Raw genomic sequence first — 11,520 nt, 5'->3', positions numbered from 1 at the left:
ATACATAATACAAATTAGTAATTTTAAATAATTTCAGGTTTTTGGATTTAGAATTGGTGCAATAGATAACAACAACAACAACGCAGAAAACAATGGAAAATAACATGGTAAATATAAATGCGTGTATGTGCATGTTGAGTTAGTGCGTATTAAGATGTACATACATATGTATGTATTTCCGACGAGCTGAACCCTTTTATGATGTACATATGGCATATGATTGTGTGGAATTGGCATCAAATAATATTGGTTGATTAGTTTCGTTGGATCCTTACAGGATAGTTATAAGGAAATCGTTCGCGTTTAGTACTAATGTATTCATTTGCTAATTAATTAATTACAAAATAAAAATTTAATAATTAATACTAACTTAGTTTGTAAAATATGTAAATTTTGTCAATGTATAAATGATAGCTGCAAAAACGTTTGTAAAAAGAAAGTTCACTTTGTACTGAAAGCTAATATTTAAAAATTAATCTATAATGATTATTAAAAATGTAAAATATTATACCATACTAATTTATAAATGTAAATACATCATACAATTATAATAAATAAATAAAAATAAAACAATTTCAATTTTCCATTTTTAAACGGAAAAGTAGGTGACTTATAGAATGAAGACCAACGAACGAAATTTGAGTAACGAAACGGTGACCCAACAAATGACCAATACCTGTGATTAAAGGGTTACCCTGAAAATGATAAATAGAACAATCTCCACTGATAGATGGCTGATTAAATAAAAAACTACTACAGGGGCTCTGCTAACCACAGAGTGACATATGCCTTTCCAAAACAATAGAAAAATTAGAGCAGAAAGACATAAGCAGGATTTGCACCAAAATCAATTAGAGAGAGCGAACAAGATAATCACACCGGTCTCTCTAGAAAAAAGTTAAAATTTCTCCTCATTTACAGCATGTCGGTGTGATTATCTTGCTCGCTCTCTGTCATTGATTTTGGAGCAAATCCTGCATATGTCTTTCTTCTCTAATTTTTCTGTTGTTTTAGAAAGGCATATGTCACTCTGCGGTTAGCAGAGCCCCCTGTAGTAGCTTTTTATTTAATCAGCCATCTATCAGTGGAGACTGTTCGATTTATCATTTTCAGAGTTACCCTTTAGTCACAGAAGGGAAATTTATTCGTCATTTGTTGGGTCACCGTTTCGTTACTTAAATTTGGTTCATTGGTCTCCATTGGTCTTCAGTATATAGGTCACCTACTTTTCCGTTTAAAAATGAAAATTTGAAATTGTTTTAATTTTATTTATTTAATTGTATGAGGTATTTACATTTACAGATTAGTATGGTATTTTACATTTTTAATAACTATTATAGATTAATTTTTAAATATTAACATTTCAGTAGAAAGTAAACATTCATTTTTACAAACGTTTTTGCGGCTATCATTTATACATTGACAAAATTTACATATTTTACATATAAAGTTAGTATTAATTATTAAATTTTTATAATTTACAATTTCTCAAAAGTTTTAAGTTTTGTTTTTTTGTGTTGTTACAATACAAATTAAATTTCACTACTATTACTATTGTTACATATATTCGTACAGTCATTTGTATATAAGATAATAATTTAACAATATTTTACATTTATATTAATAAAATTAGAGCTATTGCGTACGTTCAAAATTTATAAGTTAACAATCACAATATTGAAAATGATAAATTGTAAGTTAAGCCTAATAATGCCTTCATAATCAAATCAGAAGCAAGATGAGAAACTTCGGCGTCTCAATGTTGTTTTTAGAGCTCTGTTAATTATCCATTGTGTAGATCCAAGGGCATCATAGGAGACACTGTGTTTAGCACGTCGAAAATAAGTGTTGAAAGTGCTACTCCAAAAGTCCGATGTAATTTGTAGTACATGATCCGATGCCTGAAAAATATTTAAAGTTGGTTAGAAATAATTAAAATATCTATATTCGTAGAACAAACCTTGTTATTTGCCTGTTGGGCTGTGCGATTTTGGCTTTCGTTGTGAATTTGAATATGTATTATTTGTTGTTGCTCCTACACTTGTTACACCATTTGGCGATTATCCACCAATATTATAAGCATGGGAAGTATTAATAACAACTCTGTTAAATAATAAGAATATCAAAATTATTGTTTTGTCTCAGTTTTGCAATTAAATTAGTTTCAAAAAATACCTGTTGTTGTAGCATATTTTGTGTTGTATTTCTAGGTATATGATATTTGTTACTTCCTCACACAAAGGACTACGAGTGCTTTTTCCATTATATGACGAATTGTAATGTACGATTGATGAGCGATTGCCGTTGTATATCTTGAAGAACTGCTGGTAGGATTCCCCGCACTGATACCAAGTATAGCTACCTTTATGGGAGTATATCGGTGGTATTCAGCTTAAGCTTTAGTTTTTCCTCCGAAGTTTGCAAATACGCACCAGATGTGCGTTGCAGCTCGCTTTGCCTTCCGAGTACCGCTCTGTAATTAGAAAATTTACTATAAATATAAAATAATATCAGTAACAAATTATTAATACTCACTTACATCCACTCACTTCAAATTTTTTTTCATATGAATGGCGGCCATGTCGGAGATTTTGATCGGTTCATTGTAGTACGTGCATCTCTCTTATACATACAAAAATTATTTTTTCTAACTACCGAGATTGCCATTTAACTACAAAAAGTTACTATTGCGTATGTGTTGGTAAAAGCTGAAAAACTTTGCATGTGTAGTGGTGAATGAGTTAGCTCCGTCTTGTAGGGAATGGTTCAAAAAATGTGTTTCGGACAACAAACATACATCAATATTTCTGTCGTTTAAAATAACTTCCAATTCATTTTTACTTTTGGAAAGACCATTGGCGTTACATAGCATTATTTTCAAAGAGTTACTGTTCATCAATAAATTGTATACGGTATTCAAGAGCGCTGAGCCGCTCATTTATGCACTTAAATAATTTTTCTTGTTCGTTTAGTTTATCCAGAATTTAGGATAACGGGCTACTTTTTTGAACTTTATTTGTCTGGCCTTGCTTAGACATTTGCGCAAATGTAAGTTTAGAAGTTGATGGGAGGGGTCTTACTTCCTTTGTCTGCAACGGGCTTTTTCGCCTGAGCATTGACATTCTCCTCATCTGTATTGCCATTCTTTTTGTCTTTTTTGCAGTTCTGTTGCAATAACACAACCACGGTAGCTTGCAGGATGGGAATCGCCGCAGTTGCAACATATGGCAGGATCTTTTTCGGCTTTGGTGCATTCAGTTGTAAGATGTTTGCTCCAAATTTCACATATCTCGATGGCTTACCACAGAAGTTTTTTGTATGTCCAAAAGCTTGACAGTTTTTGCACTGAGGGATTAATTTAGAGGCTTTGATAGGCTCAACATTGATAACGGTATTAAGACTGCTTTTGTTCTGATAAACTTTTTTAATGTTCTCGGTAGCATCGAATACTACTGAAAACATATCTAGCGGTTCTTTAGTCTTCCACTTAAGTTTGTTAATTGCATTTAACACATTAACACTTTAAGGTCGTTCAAGATGGATTTAGTATCACATGAGAGTCTGGCTTATTCATTCTTATTAAACAAATTATCCTCCATCAAGGACAAGTTCAACTTAGTAAACCTAAGAATAAATTTTTATAACGTTTTATAAATATCTTGTGTTTGCCCCTTTCACATTCTGGTTATAATTCCGCACGTAAGTATACCAGTGCTTCAATTATACACCTATAAAGTATATATATAAATGATCAGTATGTTGAACTGAGTCGAATTAGCCATGTCCGTCTGTCTGTCTGTCCGTATATGTACGAACTAGTCCTTCAGTTTTAAGATATCGTTTTGAAATTTTGCAGATGTTATTTTCTCTTCAAGAAGCTGCTCATTTGTGGGAACTGCCGATGTCGGACCACTATATCATATAAAAAAACACTATATCAAAGAAAAAATATCACTATAGCATATAGCTGCCATACTACTGAACGATCGGAATCAAGGGCTTGTTTTTTTACTTACTTTTTCTTACGTCTTTAGATTTGCTTAAACACATAGTTAATAAAAGAAATGCACCTGTGAAGGGTATATTAGCTTCGGTACAGCCGCAGTTAACGTTTTTTCTTGTTTTTTCTCCCTTCTCCTTTTTTCTACAAATTGTTTTTATAAATCCGCGCCAGGACTCTGTGTATTTATTTTATGCACAAAAAATTCGGTTTCGCATTCAGTTTAACAATGTAATTTAGACTTTTCGACGGCACCGAAAATTGCACTTGTGTTCACTTCAACTGTTCACTTCAAAAAATATATATGAAATATAATTAATGATTTTGTAATTAAATTCTCATTTGGGAGTTTGGTAGAACTAACCAAAAATAGGGGTATACGTTCTGGGCTTTTGAGGGTCGCAGTACTGAAAGTGCACGTGGAGTTTTGGTTCTCAGTTTTGGGTCTTTCATCCGTGATTGTACTAAGATCATTCACCCAATTGTACAGGAGGTATATATACATTGCTAAATGATGAATGTAATGTGCAAGAAGAATAGCATAGGAACTTTCTTTGATACTACTAGTACCGCTCCCTGGCCTTTCACAGAAGAATTCGCCGGTTCCTGACTTGCAGGGTACATATTTGCGTGTCGAGATCGCTGACATAAATCGCTGCCATTGAGCAATGTGTGGTCTCCACATGCATTCTATAACATGTCTTACATGGCTACATATAAACTTTTGCCTGTCGAGATGCTACGTCACATGCACATTTAGAGCTTTTAATAAATGCGCAATAAAAAAGAAACTTTTCTTTGCAAAATATTGGTAATAAATATTATTAAAAGCTTTCGTGCACAGTTAACAGTTAATTCCGTATGTATTGCTCTTCCTCACTAGAATTATGTTGTTTATAATATTTATTTTCTTTATTTCTTCTTCTTCTTGACTGGCGCAGACATCGCTTACGCGGTTATTGCCGAGTCCACAACAGGGCGCCACCTGGTCCTTCCATCGGAGTTGAGGTCTACCTCTTCCTCGGCTTCCACCAGCGGGTACTGCATCGAACACTAACAGAGCTGGAGCACTTTCGTCCATTCGAACAACATGACCTAGCAAGCGTAGCCACTGTCTTTTTATTCGATGAACTATGTCTATGGGGGATGGGGTCATATGTAGAAGTTCACGCAAGTGAGGAAAGGTTCTGATTGCCATTCACTTGGGAGTGGCCAGGAACGATTCTTTTGCATATCAACTCAAGCAGCTCACGACTTCCGGTTTTAGACCAAGTATCCCCTGGGTAGCTAACAGACATCCGTTTGGAGGCGAGCTAAAGTGAGAAGGCGAAGCCCGCTTGTGCGGTTGTGCGTAGGGCTTGGGACCCACCACATAAAAAAATCTCCCCAATGAAAACAAACACCGAGCCTCGGATGAGAAACCCCCCTCTTGATGACGACCCCGGCAAACGTACTAAGGATCATGATTTGAGGGCATGCACCTGGAATGTCCGGACTCTTAATTGGGAAGGTGCCTCTGCCCAGCTGGTTGATGTCCTCATACAACTAAAGGCTGACATCACCGCCGTCCAAGAAGTGCGATGGACGGGACAAGGACGGAAGAAGGTGGGTCCCTGTGACATCTACTACAGCGGCCATATAAAGGAGCGCAAATTCGGTGTTGGATTTGTGGTGGGAGAGAGACTACGTCGCCGAGTCCTGGCATTCACCCCGGTGGATGAACGTCTTTCCACAATCCGCATCAAAGCGAGGTTCTTCAACATATTGCTGATTTGCGCCCACGCCCCAACGGAAGAGAAGGACGATGTGACCAAAGATGCTTTCTATGAGCGCCTAGAACGCACCTATGAGCGCTGCCCCCGCCACGATGTCAAAATCGTGCTTGGCGATTTTAACGCCAGGGTAGGTAAAGAAGGTGTCTTTGGCACAACAGTCGGAAAATTCAGCCTCCATGACGAAACATCGCCAAACGGCCTGAGGCTGATCGACTTCGCTGGGGCCCGAAATATGGTTGTCTGTAGTACCAGATTCCAGCATAAAAAAATTCATCAAGCAACGTGGCTGTCCCCTGATCGAAACACGTGCAATCAAATCGATCACGTTGTGATAGACGGAAGACATGTCTCCAGTGTTTTAGACGTGCGTACGCTCCGAGGACCAAACATTGACATGGACCATTATCTAGTAGCAGCAAAGATACGCACTCGCCTCTATGCAGCAAAGAACGCCCGTCAACAAACACAAGGAAGGTTCGACGTCGAAAAGCTGCAATCAGAACCGACAGCCGAACAATTTTCTACTCGACTTGCACTCCTGCTCTCTGAGAGCACTCATCAGCATCTCGATATAAGGGAGCTGTGGAACGGCATCTCAAACTCATTGCATACCGCTGCAGCCGAAACAATTGGTCTCCGTCAACGCCAAAAAACCAGTTGGTACGATGAGAATTGTCGTTCCGCAGTGGAGAGAAAACAGACTGCCTACCTCGCAACGTTGCGATCGACCACAACACGTTCGGGGTGGGATAGATATCGAGAACTGAAGAGGGAAGCGAGACGCATTTGCAGACGTAAAAAGAAAGAGGCCGAAATGCGTGAGTATGAAAAACTGGCCGACATGGGTAATGCTCGAAAATTTTATGAAAAGATGAGGCGATTAACAGAAGGTTTCAAGACCGGAGCATTATCATGTAGGGACCGAGAAGGTAATCTGGTAACGGATGTCCAGAGCACACTGGAATTATGGAGGGAACACTTCTTCGACCTGCTCAATGGCAGTGAAAGTACAACACCAGGAGATGGCGAACCCGATTCCCCAATCGATGACGATGGAATAGATGTTCCATTACCCGACCATGAAGAAATTCGAATAGCAATTACCCGCTTGAAGAACAACAAAGCGGCGGGGGCCGATGGATTACCGGCCGAGCTATTCAAATACGGCGGCGAAGAACTGATAAGGTGCATGCATCAGCTTCTTTGTAGAATATGGTCGGAAGAAAGCATGCCTGACGATTGGAATCTGAGTGTGCTCTGCCCAATCCATAAGAAGGGAGACCCCACAATCTGCGCCAACTACCGTGGTATAAGTCTTCTCAATATCGCATATAAGGTTTTGTCGAGCGTATTGTGTGAAAGACTAAAGCCCACCGTCAACGAACTGATTGGACCTTATCAGTGTGGCTTTAGACCTGGAAAATCCACAATGGACCAGATATTCACCATGCGCCAAATCTTGGAAAAGACCCGAGAGAGAAGAATCGATACTCACCATCTTTTTACCGATTTTAAAGCTGCCTTCGATAGCACGAAAAGGAGCTGCCTTTATGCCGCGATGTCTGAATTTGGTATCCCTGCAAAACTAATATGGCTATGTAAGCTGACGTTGAGCAACACCAAAAGCTCCGTCAGGATCGGGAAGGACCTCTCCGAGCCGTTCGATACCAAACGAGGCTTCAGACAGGGTGACTCACTATCGTGCGACTTCTTCAATCTATTGCTGGAAAAAATAATACGAGCTGCAGAACTAAATAGAGAGGGTACAATCTTCTACAAGAGTGTACAGCTCCTGGCGTATGCCGATGATATTGATATCATCGGAAGCAACAACCGCGCCGTTTGTTCTGCGTTTTTCAGACTAGATAAAGAAGCGAAGCGTATGGGTCTGGTGGTGAATGAGGACAAGACGAAATATCTCCTGTCATCAAACAAACAGTCAGCGCACTCGCGTCTTGGCTCCCACGTCACTGTTGACAGTCATAACATTGAAGTTGTAGATAATTTCGTTTATCTGGGAACCAGCATTAACAACAACAACAATGTCAGCCTTGAAATCCAACGCAGAATCACTCTTGCCAACAGGTGCTACTTTGGACTGAGTAGGCAATTGAAAAGTAAAGTCCTCTCTCGACGAACCAGAATCAAACTCTACAAGTCGCTCATTATTCCCGTCCTGATGTATGGCGCTGAAGCGTGGACGATGACAACATCCGATGAGACGACTCTTGGGGTTTTCGAGAGAAAGGTTTTGCGCAAGATTTATGGTCCTCTTAACATTGGCAACGGCGAATACCGCAGACGATGGAACGATGAGCTGTACGATTTATACGACGACATTGACATAGTTCAGCGAATAAAAAGACAGCGGCTACGCTGGCTAAGTCATGTTGTACGGATGGAAGAAAACACTCCAGTTCTGAAAGTATTCGATGCAGTACCCGCTGGAGGAAGCCGCGGAAGAGGACGACCTCCACTCCGGTGGAAAGACCAAGTGCAAAGTGACCTGGCTTCTAGACTTCTAGAGTTTGATTTTTGTTCGTCGAGAGAGGACTTTACTTTTCAATTGCGTACTCAGTCCATAGTAGCACCTGTTGATGCTGGTGCCCAGGTACGAAATTATCTACAACTTCAAAGTTATGACTGAAAACAATGACATGGGAGTCAAGACGCGAATGCGCTGAATGTTTGTTTGATGACAGCAGATATTTCGTCTTGTCCTCGTTCACCATCAGACCCATACGCTTCGCTTCCTTTTCCAGTCTGGAAAAAACAGAACTAACGGCACGGGTGTTGTTTCCAATGATATCGCATTCCAGCAGCTGCATAGAAAATTGTACTTTCTCTATTTAGCTTTGCAGCTCGTATTATTTTCTCCAGCATCAGGTTAAAGAAGTCCCACGATAGTGAGTCACCTTGTCTGAATCTCGTTTGGTATCGAACGGCTCGGAGAGGTCCTTCCTCTTTTGACGAGTATTTTCCAAGATTTGGCGCATGGTGAATATCTGGTCAGATGTAGATTTTCCAGGTTTAAACCCACACTGATAAGATCCAATCAGTTTGCTAAAGGTGGACTTTAGTCTTTCACTCAGTACGCTCGATAGAACCTTATAAGCATGTTGAGAAGGCTTATCCCACGGTAATTGGCACAGATTGTTGGGTCTCCCTTTTTGTGGATTGGGCAGAGTACACTGATATTCGACCATATCCCGCAAAGAACATCTGTTCCATCGTCACGATTTAAATATATTAAAATGAGGTAGAATGAGTAGGTCGTGATAATCCTTGAAAAGTGTGCCAAGACGTGTTTTGGTCACATCCTCCTTACAGGCGTAATTCAGAGGGCTCTCTCTATCTAAACATCAAATGCAAACTGTGGCACAGGCCTGTCTGAAGAGATATGAGAAACGCAACGAAGTCAAACCCCCCACTTCGTATGTATATATTTATTTTCCCATAGTTACTAAATGGAACATTTATTAAAATAGAAGTTCCTCTTTTTTTGCTTCCAAATGAATCATATACTTTTATGGACTTAAGAAAATTCCTACTGCTCGAAAGATACTTCTATTAAAAATGCCGAATAATTTATAAAAATACGAACTCAGCTATGTTAATAAGAGAAGATTGCCGGAGCTATCGAACAGAGCACGTCCAATATCATTTCCAATGAAAATAACGATTCGGTGTACCTGGTCAATTGTTGAATAATGATCACGAAAGCCGAACTGATGTACTGGTATAAGGTGTTTCCGAACTTTATTGATTTGAGCCTCTTTATGAGAACATTCTCGAAGACTTTCGATAGAGCTGGCAGCAGCGATATTGTTCTATAAGGTGTGAAATCATGTAGTGGTTTACCCGGCTTAGGTATCATAATAACTTCAGATACTTTCCAAAGCGATGGAACGTATCTTAAGTATAATGCGCTGTTTACTATGTTTATAATTTTTTTATACAATTCTTTGGTAGATTGCGTAATATTTCTCCGGTTATTAAACCAAACCCAGGATCTTTTTTGAGCCTTGTAGGAACGCAATAAGCCTTTTAATTTTTTACTAGTAACTGGAGAAATGCTGACGAGTGGAACCATCCAACTATTTTCACAGTTTAGCTCATGTCTATCGTTAGATGTAAATGTGTTTCTCAAATGATTTGCAAATACTTCAATTTTATTGGTGCGACATGTTTTATTTATTTATTGATATTCCTGGGAGCTTTCCAGAGCGAATAATCGTTAGTTTTATCAACAATGAGTCTGGACAGTTGCGTTTTGTAGGAATAGTTTTTTTCTAATATGTATTTTGGGAATTTGTTTCCACTTAGAGTCACGCGAATATTCGGTGTACTGTTCCATGCAGCATTTTAAATTACTTTTGTGAAAAATTCAACCTCACAACTTCACGCTTTAGTTTAAAATCGGCTTTATTCAATATAGTATTAAATTTATACCAATCAGTATGTTTATTAGATAAAGAACACATGCAGGACCGAATTACTGGTTTTTCATATAAAGTTAGTAGCACTGGTGAATGATCAGAGCTTATTTCTGAGCTATATTCATTACGTAAATTGATTTTCGATACTTTGTTGATGACAAAAAAGTCAAGAATATCTGGTAATTTCCTACTATCTGCTGGCCAATAAGTGGGTCTCCCTGTCGAAATAACATTGCATCCAATAACTTGTATAGCTTTCAGAAGTTCTCGACCTTTGGTTGTAGTTAGACGTGATCCCCAATGAGTGTGTTTTGCATTAAAGTCACCACCCATGATGTACCTTCCGTCATATTTTTTTAATAAACTCGTATAAGTATCAGTTTTGATATTATGCCTGGGCGGACTCTTCGAAATGTTTAATAATACTTTTGATTTAAACCGCGCTTCCTCCTAATGCTGAGTGAATGGTTCGTAAAATGTGTTTCGGACAACAAACATACATCAATATTTCTGTCGTTTAGAATAACTTCCAATTCATTTTTAATTTTGGAAAGACCATTGTTAGCTTGCAGGATGGGAATCGCCGCAGTTGCAACATTTGGCAGGATCTTTTTCGGCTTTGGTGCATTCAGTTTGATAGGCTCAACCTTGATAACGGTATTAATAATGCTTTTGATCTGATAAACTTTCTTAATGTCCTCGATAGCATCGAATACTACTAAGAACATATCTAGCAGTTCTTTAGTCTTCCACTTAAGTTTGTTAATTGCATTTAAAACATTAAAGTTTCTTTAAGGTCGTTCAAGATGGATTGAGTATCACATGAGTGGTGTAAATTTTTTATCATTACTTTTATTGGCCTCTTATGTTTGCTCTCGTAGCTAAACCAAGGTATATTTTCGTTTGAGAAGAATTTTTGGTTGTAGGCACCGTTACTCAAAAGCTTTATTAAAAAATTCGGTTTTGGTAGAGCGATAATATCCCAATGTAATTTATTGAAATCTTTAGCATCATTTATTATAATTGGTGGTGGTCGGTGAGTTTTGCTGTCATTCATGGCCGCATTTTCTTTATTTTTATTTTTCAAAGGGCTTTTAATTGTTGGGGAACTATCAACTTTACGTTTTTTTAAAGAGCGCTTCGTTTTGAGTATGCACTCAGTTTCTTTAGCTAGTTCATCTTCACCTGTTTCGTATACTTCATCAACACTTACATCAGGCTTGCTTTTACAGGCTTTCAGTTCTTCATTTTCTTTTTTGAGTGCTATATTATCTTTGTGTAATTGGTTACACATCGCTTCTAAAGT

General features: G+C 38.4%; 1 protein-coding gene and 1 long non-coding RNA gene across 6 annotated transcripts in view; one reads left to right on the top strand and one right to left on the bottom strand.

Moving 5' to 3' along the window:
• LOC105220418 (acireductone dioxygenase) overlaps positions 1–10,318 on the top strand; it is a 137,592-nt gene extending 127,274 nt beyond the window's left edge. For all 5 annotated transcript variants that reach the window (XM_054228901.1, XM_054228898.1, XM_054228899.1 and 2 more), the window contains 2 exons: positions 38–107; positions 4,942–10,318. In XM_054228901.1, the coding sequence (XP_054084876.1) occupies positions 5,390–8,422 (3,033 nt within the window). In that variant the 5' untranslated portion in view covers positions 38–107; positions 4,942–5,389 and the 3' untranslated portion in view covers positions 8,423–10,318. The remainder of the gene's footprint in view (positions 1–37; positions 108–4,941) is intronic.
• LOC105219892 (uncharacterized) lies at positions 1,527–4,947 on the bottom strand. Its single transcript, XR_003753124.2, has 4 exons — positions 2,536–4,947; positions 2,176–2,473; positions 1,961–2,103; positions 1,527–1,901 (listed from the first exon to the last, which is right to left on the bottom strand). It is a non-coding gene; the product is annotated as an uncharacterized LOC105219892 (long non-coding RNA).
• Positions 10,319–11,520: the final 1,202 nt, after the last annotated feature.

This window comes from Zeugodacus cucurbitae, chromosome 4 (genome assembly GCF_028554725.1).
Source record: "Zeugodacus cucurbitae isolate PBARC_wt_2022May chromosome 4, idZeuCucr1.2, whole genome shotgun sequence".
Classification (NCBI taxonomy): domain Eukaryota; kingdom Metazoa; phylum Arthropoda; class Insecta; order Diptera; family Tephritidae; genus Zeugodacus; species Zeugodacus cucurbitae.
This window is presented reverse-complemented; position numbering and strand designations above follow the sequence as displayed.